At 49.8% G+C, this 17,500-nt stretch overlaps 3 protein-coding genes across 4 annotated transcripts in view; all 3 read right to left on the bottom strand.

Annotated features, from left to right (window-relative positions):
- Positions 1 to 2,591, bottom strand: part of LOC147469790 (uncharacterized) — a 7,975-nt gene extending 5,384 nt beyond the window's left edge. Inside the window, exons 1-2 of the mRNA XM_086547138.1 lie at positions 2,535 to 2,591; positions 851 to 991 (exon numbers count right to left, since the gene is read on the bottom strand). Coding sequence (XP_086403264.1) covers positions 851 to 991; positions 2,535 to 2,591 — 198 coding nt within the window. The remainder of the gene's footprint in view (positions 1 to 850; positions 992 to 2,534) is intronic.
- Dus1 (Dihydrouridine synthase 1) overlaps positions 1 to 17,500 on the bottom strand; it is a 226,365-nt gene that overhangs the window by 150,336 nt on the left and 58,529 nt on the right. The window lies entirely within an intron of this gene.
- Positions 1 to 17,500, bottom strand: part of LOC122250172 (uncharacterized) — a 113,103-nt gene that overhangs the window by 52,213 nt on the left and 43,390 nt on the right. The window lies entirely within an intron of this gene.

Below are 17,500 nucleotides of genomic sequence, written 5' to 3'. Positions count from 1 at the left end.
AAGCCGACCGAAAATTTTAAAAATAAAATAAATATATAAAAGATTACCGCCCCTGACTACACAAACGAAAAACGCCCTGCGACCGATTAATACCACCACGAATAATATAAAAATATAAACACACACGAAACCAAAAGACCGAACACAACTACCGATTTATAAAAAATTAACCACCAACCGAAGTATAATCACGAATAAAATAAAGAAGAAGAAGAAGAAGAAGAAGAATAGAAAAGAGAAAGAATACAGAAAGAGTAGAGAAAAGAAGTAGAAGAAAGAAGAAGAAAGAAAGATAGAAAAGAAGAGAAAGAAGAAAGAAAGAGGAAGAAAAGAAAAGAACAGAGGGAAGAAGAAGAAAAGAGATGAAGAAAGAAAAGAAAAGATGATGAAGAATGAGAAGAAGAAAATATGGAATAGAAGAAAGAAAGAAGGAGAAGGCCAGAAGAGAAGAAGAAGAAGAAGAAGGAAAAAAAAGAAGCTGATAAAAGGAAAAGAAGCTGATGTAGATGGTGAAGTTTGAGAAGAAAAAATTTTTTGATAAAAGAAGCAAATAAGAAATAAGAATAAGAAAAAAAAACATCAACCGTCCTTTTAACTTGAATAATTCTGCCAGCAATATAAATCATAATAACAGCTCTCGAAAATACATAGCACAAAAATTAAACGCACTTTTCAACCAAAACAATTCTTCCACAAAAAAAAACAACCGAAACTCCCGCAAATAAACAATACAAAAAGCAATACCCCCCCCCCAACAAACAAAAGCTAAGCACGGCGCCTGCGATCGTGCGTGACCCAATAAGCATCTCGGACGCCCACGCGAAACTGCCCTATCTCGCCGTGTCCTTGCCTTTGCGGCCGATCTGACGGGCATATCGAAAGGAAACATGAAGAAGTCGCTTTTCCTGTTTTCTCTCTCTCTCTCTCTCTCTCTCTCTCTCTCTCTCTCTCTCTCTCTCTCTCTCTCTCTCTCTCTCGTTCTATCCTCATTCTCAAATCCTCTCCCTTCTCCTCTCGTCTCAATCTCCTCGCTCTCTCTCTCTCTCTCTCTCTCTCTCTCTCGCTCTCTCATGTTTTTCTTTTCTTTTTTCTCTTTCTGTTTCCTTCTTCTTTTTCTTTTCCTATCCCTTTCTTCTATCTCTCTCGCTCTCTCGCTGCTCGCTCTACTCGCTTCTTCTCGCTCTCTCGCTCTCTCGCTCTCTCGCTCTCTCGCTCTCTCGCTCTCTCGCTATCTCGCTATCTCGCTCTCTCGCTCTCTCGCTCTCTCGCTCTCTCGCTCTTTCGCTCTTTCGCTCTATCTCTCTCTCCTTCTCTCCCTCTCCCTCTCTCCCTCCTTCTCTCCCTCTCTCCCTCCTTCTCTCCCTCTCTCCCTCCCTCTCTCCCTCCTTCTCTCCCTCTCTCCCTCCCTCTCTCCCTCCTTCTCTCCCTCTCTCCCTCCTTCTCTCCCTCTCTCCCTCCTCTCCCTCTCTCCCTTCCCTCTCTCTTGGGAAAAGTCAAGGGCAATGAATAATAATAGAATAAGGGGGGGAGGAGGAGGAGGAGGAGGAGGAGGAGGAGGAGGAGGAGGAGGAGGAGGAGGAGGAGGAGGAGGAGGAGGAGGAGGAGGAGGAGGAGGAAAGGGGGAGAGGAGGAAATGGAGGAAACAAAACAGAAATTAAAAAAATGAAGTACGGAGGAGGAGGAAGAGAAGAGAAGAGAAGAGGAAGATGAGGAAGATGAGGAGGAAGATGAGGAAGAGAAAGAAGAAGAGGAGCAGCAACAGGAGGAATGAAAGGAATGAAAACTGTAGACGAGAAAGTAAATCACAAAATAAGCAATCCTTCGATTGGAAATAGAAATAGAGACAATCAAAATTACAGACGAAAGGAAAGTAGGTAAAAAAATCAATCCCTTGATTAATAGACCACTAATGAAAGCAATTGCAACCGCCGACTCCCCCGCGCCTTCAAGAGGGAGAATGCAATCTATTCCTCGGCCAGGTGCTTATTAAGTCTTTCCATTTCCCTCACCCTCATTTTTCTCCTTTCCCTTCTCGGCCTTACTTCCATTCTCTCTTATGTGTTTTTTTTCTTGTTTTATTATCTGGTTCCCAATAGCTCAGTGCGTCTAACCTTCGTTTCCAAGATTCTTTCCTTCCGCGTTTATCGTTTTCGTCTGCCGTAATCTTTTTTTCTTTCTTTTCATTGTTTTTTTTTCTATCTATCTCTCCGTCTCTCTTTCCTAATCTTCACTCTCCATTTGTCTCTCCACCTCTCTCTGGCCATGCCTCTCTCTCCTTTTCACCTCTCTCCTCCCAACCATCATCTCCTCTCCCCCTCTCTCTCACCTCTTCCTTCTTCTCTTCTCTCCCCCTCTCCTTCTCCCCTTTGGTCTCCCCCTCTCTCTCCACTCCCTCCCTCTCCCCCTATTCCCCCTCCCTCTCCCCCTCTCCTTCTCTCTCCCTCTACCCCTTCCATCCCCTTTCACTATTCCCCCTCCCTCTCCCCCTCTCTCCTTCTCTCTCCCTCTACCCCTTCTATCCCCTTTCACTATACCCCCTCAACCATAAACCGATCCCCACCAAATCCACCAGTCTCCTTCATCCCCTTCATCGCCCCCGTCAGCGCCTTCTGTCCTTCGTCGTCAGCGAGAATCGAGTGAGAATCCAGAGAGGATCCCGAGAGAATCCCCCCGGAAAGGCTAATGCACCTCGCCCCTCGGCCACTTTCTTCAGTGCACTCCGGATTCCCACTCAAGTCCCCTTCGGTCCTCGCCACTCACTCGGGAGAAGATAATCATCGTGTGCGTGTGTGTGTGTGTCGGGGTGGTATTAATCGCTGTTTGGGGGCCGGCGGGGGTGGGCCGGCACGCGGATCCGCGGGCGGCCCCGGGGGGCGGCGGGGCCCCCCGCCACCGCCGGCGCGGCCCGCCGGGGGCGCACCGGGCCGGCAGCCCCGCCCCCGCGAGGGGGGGGGCGCCCGCTGCCCCGGGCGCGCGCCGCGCCGTCACGCGGCCGGAGCCTCCGCCTTCAGCGGACCCGCCGCGCCAGGCCCCGCCCCTGACCGGCCGGCGACCCCCGCCGGCGCCCGGCCCCGCCCGCCGCCCCCCCGACGCGGCCGCCCCCCGTGCGCCGGGGTGCGCCGCGGAGCGGCCCGTGGCCGACGCCACCTCCGACGCGAGGGTGCCCCTGGCCCCCTCCTTCGCAGGGCGACGGGGAGGCCTGGCGCGCGCGCCGGCCGCGGGGGGGGTGGCGAACCCATGGTGAGTGGTCGCCGCGCCGCGCCCTGGGCGTTGGGGGCCCCGCGCGCACCGGGCCCGACCGACGGCGCGACCAGGCCGCTACGCGCGGACTCGGGGTCGTGTCCGGCACTCTGCGCGGAGCACTCCACGCCCCTTGCCCCGCCTCGCTCGGGCGGGTCCACTCTCGTGACTCACCCCCGTCCGCCCACCGCTCCGGCACCAAGTCTCACGCTAGCGCGCTTTTGTATGCGGGCGGACTCAGGCCCCCCGGCCGACCACCCCCCGGTCCCACCCCCGGCAGGGGCGGGGCCCCCACCGGGCCCCGCTCCGGTGGTGGCAAAGGACCCCGGACGGCCACGTCCGCAGCCGCACGCCCACCCACCGGCCGCCGGCCCGCCAACTCGGCCGGGGGCGGACCCCCCCCGCCCGCATCCCCCCGCCAGGGCCGCCGGGCCCGGGCCGCCCCCCGGGGGAAGCCGCGGGGCGCCCGCCCGACGCCGCCCGCGGCGCCGGGGGGCAGCTCCCGGCCGGGCGGGGGGGGGGGGTACCCCGGGGGGCGCCCCCCGCCGGCGCCCGGGGGCCCCCCCGCCGGGGGCCCCCGCGGCGGGCCGCCTGGGGGGGGGGCCGCGGCGCCCCCCCCACGGCGCTCCCCCGGGGGCCGCCCCCCCGGCCCCCCGGGGCCCGGGCGGGGCGCGCGGCCGCGCGGCGCGGCGTGCGGCCGCCCCCGGCCCGCCCGCTCCCCCCCCGCCGGCGCCCCCCCCCCCGACGCGAACCCGCCGGCCCCGCCGGGCGGGCCCCCCGCCCCGGGGCTCCCGCCGCGCGCCGGCTCCTCCCCGCCGCCCCCGCCCGCCCCCCCTCCCCCGCCGGCGCGCCCCGGCCACCGGGGGGGCCCCCGCGACCGCGCCGGGGGGGCAGCCCGGGGGCGCCGGGTCGCGGGCCGCCGCCGGCCCCGGCCCCGCCCCCCGCCCCCCCGGGCCCCGCCCCGCGGGGCGGGGGGGGGCGCCCCGGCGGCGCGCGGGGGGGCCCCTGGCCGGGCCCGGGCCGCCGGGGGGGCCCCGGCCGGGGCCCGGCCCGAGGCCCCCCCCCCGGCCCCCCGCCGCCTCGGCCGCGGACCCCGCCGGGCGGCCCCCCCCCCCCCGGCGACCCGGGCGCCCCCGCCCCCCCGCGCGGCCCCGGGGGGCCCCGCGCGGCCCCGGGGGGGCTCCCCGCAGCCGCGCCCCCCGGCGCCCGGCCCCGGGCTGGCCCCCGCAAGCACGGACCCGCGCGGCCTCCCGCGCCGGGGCGGGGCCCCCCGGGGCCCGCCGGCCCCCGGGGGGCCCTGCCCCCGCCCCCGCCCGGGCGACCAGCCCCGGCGCCGCCGCGGCGCCGCTGGGGGGGGGCCGGGGGTGCTGAACGGATGCTGAGGAACGGAGGAGGAGGAGAGATTATTTCAAAGGCAGGAAAATGTAATGTTTATGGAGTGGGTGGAAGAGAGGATGGAGGGAAAGGATGACGAACACGGCGAGGAGGAGGTGGAGGAGGAGAATGAGGAGGAGGAGGAGGAGGAGGAGGAGGAGGAGGAGGAGGAGGAGGAGGAGGAGGAGGAGGAGGAGGAGGAGGAGGAGGAGGAGGAGGAGGAGGAGGGGGAGGATGAAGATGAGAATGAGGAGGAGGAGGACGTGGAGGCGGAGGAAAAGGTGGAAAGGGGAAAGGGAAAAGGATGAGGAGGAGGAAGAGGAGGAGGAGGAGGAGAATAAGGAGGAGGAGGAGGAGGGAGAAGAGGAGGGGGAGGAGGAGGAAAATGAGAATGAGGAGGATGAGGACGTGGAGGCGGAGGAAAAGTGGAAAGGGAAAAGGAGGAGGTGAAGTAGGAGGAGGAGGGAGAAGAAGAAGAAGAGGAGGTGGAGGTGGAGGAGGTGGAGGAGGAGGAGGAGGAGGAGGAGGAGGAGGAGGAGGAGGAGGTGGAGGAGGAGGAGAAGAAGGGAAGGAGCAGAGGTGACGAATATGAAGAGAAGGGAAGGAAGAGGGAAAAGGGGGAAGAGAGAGAGCGAAGGCTCAGGTGTTCGCCCAGCGATATTCTCCTTAACTGCTCCTCTAGACCCAATTACCTCCATGGAAGAGGGATATTTAATGACACGCTCCCCTAAAACCTACTTCACTTAAGACCACACAAAAATTCACGCAATGGATAACAATTCCGAATAAGCCACCCCCTTATAACCGATAAGTAAAATGCAATATCAATAAACGAATTACATCATTCACATCTGCTTTCTTCGATACGAAATACTGTGAGTTTGCAAACAAGACGTCAGTAATTCAGATATACACAGTATGTTTTGAATCTCTTACTGACTAACTTGATTTCATTCACCTGCGATAAACGTAATGATCACTGACTAATAAAAAAATCAATCAACAGGCCATAAAAAAAACACACTATCAAGTCACCAGAGTAATGCTCAACCACTCAGCATACTTTAAATCCTCAAGCCACGGATAATGCCCAAGACATGCTTGAAATCGCAGACCACAAATAAACCACAAAACCAACAGAAAACAACAAAAAAGCAAAAGCACAGAGCCCTAAACCCATCACCAGGCCCCAGCAACACCACAGAGCACCAATCCATCACCAGGCCACAGCCGCCCCACAGAGTACTAATCAATCAGCAGGTCACAGCCACACTGCAAAGTACCAATCAATCGGGCGCACCAACTCCATTGCAAACACGTCAGAATCTAAAAATAGCAACACCCCCTGGGGCCACTGCCACGTCGGGCACGAGCGATACCAACCTATGTGTCGAACGAGGGAAAATCGAGGTGTGGGGAGAGGGGGTGGGAGAAGGGGTGGTGAGAAGGGTATAGTGAATGGGGTGAAAGGGAGAGGGGTGGGGAGACGGGGAGAGGGATGGGGAGACGGGGAGAGTAAGCGGGGTAAAGAGGAGAAGGGTGGGAAGAAGGGGAGAGTAAGCGGCGTGTGGGAGATAGGGGGGGGGGTGAAGGGGACGGAAAGGTAGGAGAGGGGAAATGAGAGGGAAATGTAGAGAGAGAGTAGGTGAGGGAGCGACGGGTACGAGGACGCGCGCAGCTGTGTCATCTCCCTCTGTTACGGATTGATGCGTCATGTTGCAAGGATTCTCCTCGTGCAACCCGTGAGTCAGTCCCGTGGGAGTGCAGATACAAAGAGCGCTATATTTAGAACACCCGCGAGACTCAAATAGCACAGCATATCATTAATATGTAATGAGCAAGGCAACAGAGTTAAGCCGTTGCATATTTCGTCTATCTGAAGGAAGCTGAAAAGTACGAAGAACAATGATATCCTTAGCTTATTCTTCATATTTCCCGAAAACCCTCGATTGAACAAAGAGATCCGATAATTAAAAAAAGAAAAAACGAGTGATAACATTGTTGATATGAACAATGCCAGATGTATTCGGTTTTGTCCAAACAGAGAGGACTAATTTTACACGCAACACTCCCCTGCCTGCGCTCGGATTCCCTCCAACGCAAATATACAGGACGGATAAAAATACAGAACTTAAAAAAACAACTTTGGATCCACAGTGAATCTGCCTAATAGCATCTTGCTTTTTCTCATAATTCACTGACATCTGACCCAACTAAATGCTTGAGTGAGGATGTGCGTCTCTGTGTACATGGTGGGGAGTGGGAGGGGGGGGAGGGGAGGCATAAGAAGAGGGATAGAGAGAGGGAGAGGGAGAGGGAGAGAGAGAGAGAGAGAGAGAGAGGGAGAGAGGGAGAGAGAGAGAGGGAGAGAGAGAGAGAGAGAGAGAGAGAGAGAGAGAGAGAGAGAGAGAGAGAGAGAGAGAGAGAGAGAGAGAGAGGGAGAGAGAGAGAGAGAGAGAGAGAGAGAGAGAGAGAGAGAGAGAGAGAGAGAGAGAGAGAGAGAGAGAGAGAGAGAGAGAGAGAGAGAGAGAGAGAGAGCGTGTGTATACGCACGTGTATGTGCGTGTGCGTATGCGTGCGTGTGTGTATGTTCGTATACGTGTGTGAGTGTGTGTGTGACTATGTGCGTATGCGTGTGTGTGTGTATTTTCGTATACGTGTGTGAGTGTGTGTGTGAGTATGTGCGTATGCGTGTGTGTGTGTGTGTGCGCGCTCACGTAGCCTCGGTTAATGTTCAATTTACAAGTGTGCGTCTACACCCTCTGTGGTTCATGGTTAGTACCCGCACGTACAGGCGACCGAGCGCACAGTGCATGCAAATGAGGTCGCTGCCCTACGCCTACATCCTACATGCGCTAAATTAAAGTGACTGAGACATCATGACACGCCCCTAGCTTCTAGATATCCTTCCCCGACAGGCCATCCTTCCTCCCACACGTCTTTTACCCCTCTTCCATCCCCTTTAGCTCCCCTCCTCCCTCCCCCTGTCCATTATCAACCCAGACGTTTAAGCCTTTCAACATCTGACGGCAACTTTGAGCTACTGACTCTAACATGGTTGACTCAGGAGCGAAAGGCCGGTCATATATGCTAAAGATAATGGACATTTTTCTTTCATTGAGACTTTTTCTACAAAGTTATTCTATATGTTACACCGCATTTACGAGTAGAGAACAAATTCCTTGCCCACTTTGTCGTGTAAATATCTTTTTTTAGCTAAAGTTTACTCTAGCATTTATTCTATGAACGAAAGTCCGGTCGTGTAGTCAACGTTACAATAAAACAGGTAAAGTAAAGATGGAAATAGCTAGTAGAGGAAAAAAAAGTAAACAACAAGAAGAGTAAACACGTAAAGAGCAACAAAACAAGTAAAATCGCAAGTAGAGTATGGAGCTAATACAGGAAACAAAGAGAAAGTAAACAAGTATAGAGCAAGGTTAATAGAGTAAAGAAGTAAAAAGGAAGTAAAGTAAACAATTAAATAACAACTAAAGTAAACAAATAAAAGACAAGTAGAGTAAACAATTATACAACAAATAACCAAGTGAATAATAAAGTAAACAAGTCGAGAGCAAGCAAAGCCCAAGCAAGTAAGCAACAGTCGGTGCCTGAAGAGAGAGAGAGAGAGAGAGAGAGAGAGAGAGAGAGAGAGAGAGAGAGAGAGAGAGAGAGAGAGAGAGAGAGAGAGAGAGAGAGAGAGAGAGAGAGAGAGAGAGAGAGAGAGAGAAGCACGTACACGAGGAGCATACCAAGAGACCACAATTATTTTTTTGTGATGAATAGCCTAACCAGGGAGAGAGAAAAAAAATCTAATAGCAAAAAGGAAATAAAGATAATGGAAACAGAGGTACGTTATGAGCTCCATAAAAATGCTATCGCTGGAATGTTTTTCGTTATGGAGAAAGTGAATAGCGCTTGCATAGGCCACAAAAATTGATGGCTGATAAGCAAGAAATAAACCCTATTGATGAGGTTAGTTTATCTTTTCATACGCTGCCCTAGACTCACAAGACTTTACAGTTTAAATATCGCAAAATAAACAACAACTATTACCTACAAAAGAATGCATATACCACTCTGGGAAAGACCATCACGTTGGGGAAACGCCATTTCCTGGGTCGTTGAAAATGAGTCTCCGCAGATTTCCATCGCTAACGCACAAGGCTGACAAGGTTCTGTAAATGTCACGGGCAAACCGAACTTCCCGACAGGACACTATATTGCCATTACGTCGCGTTTTCTTTACGATGGTGATAAAAGCAGATTTGTGAGTCATCCTGAGGAAAGACGTATTCTATTCTATCACTGGAAGTTAGTGCATAAATAAAAAATGTTTAGCAACCTGTACAAAAGAGAACTAAACGGTATATTTTGTCAAATGTTTGTTATAAAGCGACTGAAACTGCAACGCATATGATATAGTTAAATATGGCCGAACACCCCCGTAGATTTTATCACTGATTCGGTCTTAAACAAGTTAAAAGAACTTCGCTTCACTAGCAAATACAACCTTGCATTTTTATTTTTGGCCGATTAAGTATTCAATTCGTACTTAGGACTGCTCAAACTATACATCAACTTAAATAAATTCCACCCATAAGCGAATAGACTCTACGGCCGTCTCACAAACCCAAACCGATTTAATGCTATAAATGCCACAAATAATTTCATATCACATTAAATGACCACATATCCCATAATGCATAAGAGCACAGACGCTGAAAAAAACGAAGGCTTAACAAACGATAAAACAATGAACGACACAAAAATGCCAATGAGACAAAGAAAAAGAGAAAAAAAAATTAGAAGCCTGGGAGATGCCGACGAAAAAAGTCTTTACGACAATGAAAAGCACATCAAACATCATACCTTGTAAAGAAGCGCTTTCTCTCTTGTCTTCAGAATTCGCGGTCCTAACACTTTTAAGAGATGCTTTGTTTTCTTTCTCTCTCTCCTTTTCTCTCTCTCTTTATTTCTATACTTTCTCTTTCTCATATATATCTGAACAGAACGCGCGTGTGAGTGAGTGAGTGAGTGAGTGAGTGAGTGAGTGAGTGAGTGAGTGAGTGAGTGAGTGAGTGAGTGAGTGAGCGAGTGAGTGAATGAATTAAAGGATGGATAAATGAGCGAATGAATGAGTTAGCGCGCGCGCGCGCGCGCGCGCGAGAGAGAGAGAGAGAGAGAGAGAGAGAGAGAGAGAGAGAGAGAGAGAGAGAGAGAGAGAGAGAGAGAGAGAGAGAGAGAGAGAGAGAGAGAGAGAGAGACAAAAATGAGAAAGTAAAGGAGAGAAAGAAAGAGAGAAGGCACACGGTAAATTGCAACTATTTCGACCTCATACAGCAATAACCAACTGCCTTGCCATTTCCTGTACTCCATCACCCTTTTCAAGGTTATCACGAAGTCTCATTTTTATTTTCCTTCTTCTTCTTCTCCCTCGTCATCCTCTTCATCGTCGTCATTACCCTCTTGTGCCTCCGTTCCCTCCTCTGCCTCCTCCTCCCCCTCTCCCACACCCTCTTCCTCCTCCCTCTCCTCGCTTTAAAAAACTTTTTATTAATCCTACACTAACTACGTAGGATTTTTCGCTCGATGTGAATTCAAAAGAAAGGAAGGAAGGAAGGATAGGGGAAGAACGGAATACGTAATAGGGAGAGATGCCGAGAATGATAAATAATGATAATATTAATATCAGCTATAATAATGATAATGATAATAATAATGATTATTATTATCATTATCATAATAATTACCAACATTATTATTATCATTATCATCATCATCCTCATCATCTGATATCGTCATCATCATCATAATAATAACAATGATGATAAAAGTAATAAAATAATAATAATAAAACAAATAATAATACAAATGATAATAGTAATAAAAAATATTTTTCATCATCATCATCACTATCAATAACATTAATATCATCAAGATTATGATCATCATAATCATCATTATCATTACCATTATTATCATCATCATTATCGTCACTATCATTATAATCATCATTATCAGTGCTATCTTTATCATCATTACTATCAATAGAAGTAGTAGCAGTAGCAACATTATCATAATTTCTTCGAGATAGACAAGTTTCCCTTCCCTGATCTTTTATTTCTCCCCGATTCCCGCCTACCTATTTTGCTTTCTCACGTTCTTTGTTTCCTTTCCCCTTCCATTCGTCCCTCAAATCTGGCCTCCACGGAATCTTTATGGCTTTCATCCCATTGCTAAGCCTAATTGTCTGTCTGTCTGTCTGTCTGTCTGTCTGTCTGTCTGTCTGTCTGTCTGTCTGTCTGTCTGTCTGTTCAGTTCTGTCTGCAGCCTTGTTGTGCTGTTGTCAGTTCTGTATCGTCTGTCAGTCTGTCGTCAGTCTGTCTGTCAGTCCCTGTCTCCTCTGTTGTTGTTTGTCTGTAGTCTGTTGACTGTGTCTGCCTTTTGCTGTGGCTGACTTTCTTCTGCCTTACTACGTCCGACTGTCCCATCTTTTTCTCCCTCACCTCCCTCCTTCTCTCCCTCTCTCCCTTCGTTACTTCCTTCCTTCTCTCCTCTCTCCCTCCTTCCTCTCCTCCTCTTTTTACTTTCTTATAATTTCTTTACTTCTCATCCTTCCTTCCTTCCTTCCTTCTTTTCTACTTTTCTCTCTCTTGTTTTATTGTTTTCTTCTTCCTTCCTTTTCTTTCTTTTCATTCTGTCTATCTTCCCCCTCGTCCCGTTCTGTCCCCCCTTCCTTTTCCTCTTCGATTACTTCCATCTTTCTCTCCTCCTCCTCCTTCCCTCCTCCCTCGGTACTTTTCAACTTCCTTCCTCTATATCCTTCCTTCTTTTTTCTTTCTTATTTTCTATTTTTCCTTGTTTTATTGTTTTTCTTTCTTTCTTTCTGTCTTTCTTTCTTCCTCCGTCCGTCTGTCCCCCCTTCCCTCCCTTTCTCCCTCTCTCCCTTCGTTACTTCCTTCCTTCTCTCCCTCCCTCCCCCTTCCCCCCTCCCTCCTTACTTTCTTACTTTCTTTCTTCCTTCCTTCCTTCCTTCCTTCTTAGTCTGTCAGTCTGTCAATGTCTGTCAGTCTGTCAATGTTTGTCAGTCTGTCAATGTTTGTCAGTCTGTCAATGTTTGTCAGTCAGTCAATGTCTGTCAGTCAGTCAATGTCTGTCAGTCAGTCAATGTCTGTCAGTCAGTCAATGTCTGTCAGTCAGTTTGTCTGTCAGTCAGTTTGTCTGTCTGTCTGTCTGTCTGTCTGTCTGTCTGTCTGTCTGTCTGTCTGTCTGTCTGTCTGTCAATGTCTGTCAGTCTGTCAGTCTGTCAGTCTGTCAGTCTGTCAGTCTGTCAGTCAGTCAGTCAGTCTGTCTGTCTGTCTGTCTGTCTGTCAGTCTGTCAGTCTGTCAGTCTGTCAGTCTGTCAGTCTGTCAGTCTGTCAGTCTGTCAGTCTGTCAGTCTGTCAGTCTGTCAGTCTGTCAGTCTGTCAGTCTGTCAGTCTGTCAGTCTGTCAGTCTGTCAGTCTGTCAGTCTGTCAGTCTGTCAGTCTGTCAGTCTGTCAGTCTGTCAGTCTGTCAGTCTGTCAGTCTGTCAGTCTGTCAGTCTGTCAGTCTGTCAGTCTGTCAGTCTGTCAGTCTGTCAGTCTGTCAGTCTGTCAGTCTGTCAGTCTGTCAGTCTGTCAGTCTGTCAGTCTGTCAGTCTGTCAGTCTGTCAGTCTGTCAGTCTGTCAGTCTGTCAGTCTGTCAGTCTGTCAGTCTGTCAGTCTGTCAGTCTGTCAGTCTGTCAGTCTGTCAGTCTGTCAGTCTGTAAGTCTGTAAGTCTCTGAGTCTGTCAGTCTGTAAGTCTGTCAGTCTGTGAGTCTGTAAGGCTGTGAGTTTGTAAGTCTGTCAGTCTGTGCGTTTGTAAGTCTGTAAGTCTGTAAGTCTGTAAGTCTGTGAGTCTGTAAGTCTGTAAGTCTGTAAGTCTGTAAGTCTGTAAGTCTGTGAGTCTGTAAGTCTGTAAGTCTGTAAGTCTGTAAGTCTGTAAGTCTGTGAGTCTTTAAGTCTGAAGTCTGTCAGTCAGTCAATCAGTCAGTAAGTCGGTCAGTCAGTCTGTCACTCTGTCACTGTCTCTCAGTCTGTCACTCAGTCACTCTGTCAGTATGTCAGTCAGTCTGTCAGTCTGTCAATCTCTCAGTCTGTCGGTCTGTCTATCTGTCAGTCTGTCAGTCTGTCAGTCTGTCAGTCTGTCAGTCTGTCAGTCTGTCAGTCTGTCAGTCTGTCAGTCTGTCAGTCTGTCAGTCTGTCAGTCTGTCAGTCTGTCAGTCTGTCAGTCTGTCAGTCTGTCAGTCTGTCAGTCTGTCAGTCTGTCAGTCTGTCAGTCTGTCAGTCTGTCAGTCTGTCAGTCTGTCAGTCTGTCAGTCTGTCAGTCTGTCAGTCTGTCAGTCTGTCAGTCTGTCAGTCTGTCAGTCTGTCAGTCTGTCAGTCTGTCAGTCTGTCAGTCTGTCAGTCTGTCAGTCTGTCAGTCTGTCAGTCTGTCAGTCTGTCAGTCTGTCAGTCTGTCAGTCTGTCAGTCTGTCAGTCTGTCAGTCTGTCAGTCTGTCAGTCTGTCAGTCTGTCAGTCTGTCAGTCTGTCAGTCTGTCAGTCTGTCAGTCTGTCAGTCTGTCAGTCTGTCAGTCTGTCAGTCTGTCAGTCTGTCAGTCTGTCAGTCTGTCAGTCTGTCAGTCTGTCAGTCTGTCAGTCTGTCAGTCTGTCAGTCTGTCAGTCTGTCAGTCTGTCAGTCTGTCAGTCTGTCAGTCTGTGAGTCAATGAGTCTGTCAGTCTGTGAGTCAATGAGTCTGTCAGTCTGAGTCTGTCAGTCTGTGAGTCAATGAGTCTGTCAGTCTGTGAGTCTATGAGTCTGTCAGTCAATGAGTCTGTCAGTCTGTGAGTCAATGAGTCTGTCAGTCTATGAGTCTGTCAGTCTGTGAGTCAATGAGTCTGTCAGTCTGTGAGTCAATGAGTCTGTCAGTCTATGAGTCTGTCAGTCTGTGAGTCAATGAGTCTGTCAGTCAATGAGTCTGTCAGTCTGTGAGTCAATGAGTCTGTCAGTCAATGAGTCTGTCAGTCTGTGAGTCAATGAGTCTGTCAGTCTATGAGTCTGTCAGTCTGTGAGTCAATGAGTCTGTCAGTCTGTGAGTCTGTGAGTCTGTCAGTCTATGAGTCTGTCAGTCTGTCTGTCTGTCTGTTTGTCTGTCTGTCTGTCTGTCTGTCTGTCTGTCTTTCTTTCTTCCTCCGTCCGTCTGTCCCCCCTTCCCTCCCTCCCTCCCTCCCTCCCTTTCTCCCTCTCTCCCTTCGTTACTTCCTTCCTTCTCTCCCTCCCTCCCCCTTCCCCCCTCCCCCCTTACTTTCTTACTTTCTTTCTTCCTTCCTTCCTTCCTTCCTTCCTTCCTTCCTCTCCTTCCTTCCTTCCTTCCTCCTTCCTTCCTTCCTCCTTCCTTCCTTCCTTTCTTCCTCCTTCCTTCCTTCCTTCCTTCCTTCCTCCCTCCTTCCTTACCCTCCTTTTTTTCCCTCCCTCCTATCTCCCCTGTCTTCCTATCCGTTCCTTCCCTCCCTTTCCTCTCCTAGCCTTCCCCTCCTACTGTATCTACCTCGTCTTCCCCTCCTCCCCTTACCTCGCCTTCCCCTCCTCCCCTTACCTCGCCTTCCCCTCCTCCCTTTACTTCGCTTTCGCCTTCCCCTCCTCCCCCCCTACCTCCCCTTCCCTACCCGAGAGAGACGGGGAGAACAGGCGATGAATTCCACAAAGTACGGTGAAACATGACCTCTCACACACGCGTCCCTAACCCCCCCCCCCCTCTCCCTACTTCTAGCGACATGTCAAAGACATGATAAAAATAACTTCCTGCTCCAGTTTCATCCAGGGTATAGCTTTGCCATCCTCTTTAGCCCCTGCCGTTACTCCCTGGCCCTCTCTTTGTCCTCCGCTCCCTCTCTCTTTCCCTCTCCCTCTCTCTCTTCCCGACTTCCCGCTCTTTCCCATTCCCTCTCCCACTCCCCCTCTCCCTCCCTTTTCCCCTCCTCCTCACCATTTCCATCCCCCTCACCCATTCCCTCCCCATCCCTTTCCCCCTTTTCCCTCCCCTCCCCTTTTCCCTAACCCTCTCCCTTTCCCTCTCTCTCTCCCTCTTCCTCTCCTTCCCTCTCTCCCCTTTTCCCTTCCCCTCTCTCTCTTCCTCTCCCTCTCCCTTCACCTCCCTCTCCCTCCACTTCCCTCTTCTCCTCCCTTTCTCCCAACCTCAACTTTTCCTCCCCACCCCCACCTCCCCTACCAGCCCAGAGAGCAAGAGCGGGGGCGCGGGGTCAAAACTCCTCTCACTCTCTCTCTCTTTCTCTCTTTCTCTCTTTCTCTCTTTCTCTCTTTCTCTCTTTCTCTCTTTCTTTCTCTCTCTCTCTCTCTCTCTCTCTCTCTCTCTCTCTCTCTCTCTCTCTCTCTCTCTCTCTCTCTCTCTCTCTCTCTCTATCTCTATCTCTCGGATCCAAATTTTCTGATGTCAAAATTCCAAAACCTCACGACCTCCAAAACCTTGAAGATCTGCAAGACTTCCCTGAGGCTATTCTCTCGTCTTCTCTGGGGATGCTGCTACTTCGTGTGGGAGATAAGAGGGAGAAAAATGACAAAAAAGGGAAAAGATACATTCAAAGCGCTTCGAGAGAGGGGAAGAAAGGGAGAAAAAAAGAAAGAAATGAGAGAAAGAAAGAAAAAAAAAAGAATGAGAGAGAATGAGGGGGAGAAATAATAAGAAAGAGAGAAATAATAAGTCTTTTTATTGAAAAGAATAAAAATTATTATGTACGTTAGAGAGAGAGAGAGAGAGAGAGAGAGAGAGAGAGAGAGAGAGAGAGAGAGAGAGAGAGAGAGAGAGAGAGAGAGAGAGAGAGAGAGAGAGAGAATACTGCAGTAGCCGATTAAGGAGACCTATTTTCAGCTTCTATACGCTAGCGGGAGGAATTCTTTTTTACGGTACTTCTTGTAATCATGTAAATGGGATTTGCATATCTCGAGTCCTAATGATCTTATATGCGTGCGAGTGTCTGGGCAGAATGACTTACCGAGAGGGAATGAGGGAGGAAGGGAAGGAGGGAGGGAGAGAGGGAGAGAGGGAGAGAGGGAAAGAGGGAGAGAGGGAGAGAGGGAAAGAGGGAGAGAGGGAGGGGGAGGGGAGAGAGAGAGAGAGAGAGAGAGAGAATTGAGAAAGAAAGAAAGACGGGAATAGAAAGAGAAAGAGGGAGAACAAGACAGATAGAGAGAGGGAGAGCAAGACGGAGAGAGACAGAAAGAGACAGAGACAAACAAACAAACAAACAAATCGCAACCCCACCCAAAGACTACGGACTGCCAAGAGTGAGGCGGCGCAAGATGCCCCCAACACCCAAGTTGAAGAGGGCGGCGAGGGCGCGACGCGACGCCTCCCCGACCCGCAAGGGAGACGAGTCGTTGGAGCGGGAAACAAGACTCCAGAAGCGGAGGAGGCACGGACTCCGACAAAATTATGAGAGAAATAATAGCGATGGCCATAACTGTGATAATCATTTTTAAAAAATAATAGTAAATATGTATAATAATGGTTATAATAAAAATAATAATGATAATAATAATAATAACAATAACAACAACAACAATAATAATAATAATAATAATAAAATATTAACCATAATAACAATAACAACAACAACAATAATAATAATAATAATAATAATAATAATAATAATAATTTTCCTCGTAAGATTCTCCGCCCTATCCATTACAAGCCTCAAAGAAATCCCCGACCTTAATCCCTCTCCCTTTAAGGTCGCCGCTCGCATTCTCCTCCGACACGAACCTCGACCATCGCGCCTTGATCCCCGCGTCCCCCCCTCCCCTCTCCCCTCCCCTCCCCCCGACCAACCCAATCAACTGATAACACAGATTATAGTCCCCAGGCTCTCTCGATCGGGACGCCCTCCAAGCCGCCAGCCTAACGTTAAGTGGCGTCCTCAAGGAGCCGGATGTGTTTGCCTAGAGTTTAACGGATATTACGCGGGTCAATGTTTATCGACGGACGGCGCGTGGGCGGGCTGAGCGGCGACAAGGGGGCGGGAGGCCACTTGGCGGCCGGAGAGGAGAGCTTATTGTCGGGTTCCGGGGAAGGAATGCCTTGTTAGGCTCCGGAGACTGAAAACAGGGAGTCGATAAATAGGTGAATTAAAACAGCAATCAAGCAAACACACGTATATGTACACATTTGCACGCATGGACACACATACAAACGCACATACGCACAAGCACACAACAACAAAAACAACACAAAGACAATTATACATAAAAGATGCAAGACAAAAACACAAGAATACAAGCGCCAAACTCAACATTACGTGAGACACGTGACCTTCAAAATTACGTTTAATCCATGCGACTTTATAATTCCCAAATATCTTAATACCAAACCACAACCCTAAATTTCCAATAATTACGAAATATAAATAAATAAATAAATATATATATATATATATATATATATATGTATATATATATAGATAGATATATAGATAGATAGATAGATAGATAGATAAGATAGATAGATAAAATACGTTAGTAGATTCGCAGAAATATTAAGCCATCATACACATATATACAAGAACGAAAAGAAAAGAAAAAAAAGAGAGAGAGGGAGAGCACTAGCTTATTCCAGCAATAATTCAATCATCCCAAAAACGTGAACATTTCCCACGAATAAATCTAACACTCTTGCCAGCACGAAACTTGGCGAACCGCCGTAAAGGGATTAGCTTCCTTGGCCAAAATGACTGACTAACTTTCGCTCTTCAACATTTTTTATTTTTCTCTCCGACGTACTGGCTTTACCTCGGCATGCGACGAAACTGCATTTCCCTGATCATACTCGTATA

This window comes from Penaeus japonicus, unplaced genomic scaffold (assembly GCF_977035675.1).
Source record: "Penaeus japonicus unplaced genomic scaffold, GWHDUDI00000001_assembly GWHDUDI00000019, whole genome shotgun sequence".
Taxonomy (NCBI): Eukaryota; Metazoa; Arthropoda; class Malacostraca; order Decapoda; family Penaeidae; genus Penaeus; species Penaeus japonicus.
The sequence above is the reverse complement of the archived record's forward strand: the minus strand, read 5'-3'. Positions and strand labels throughout refer to the sequence as shown.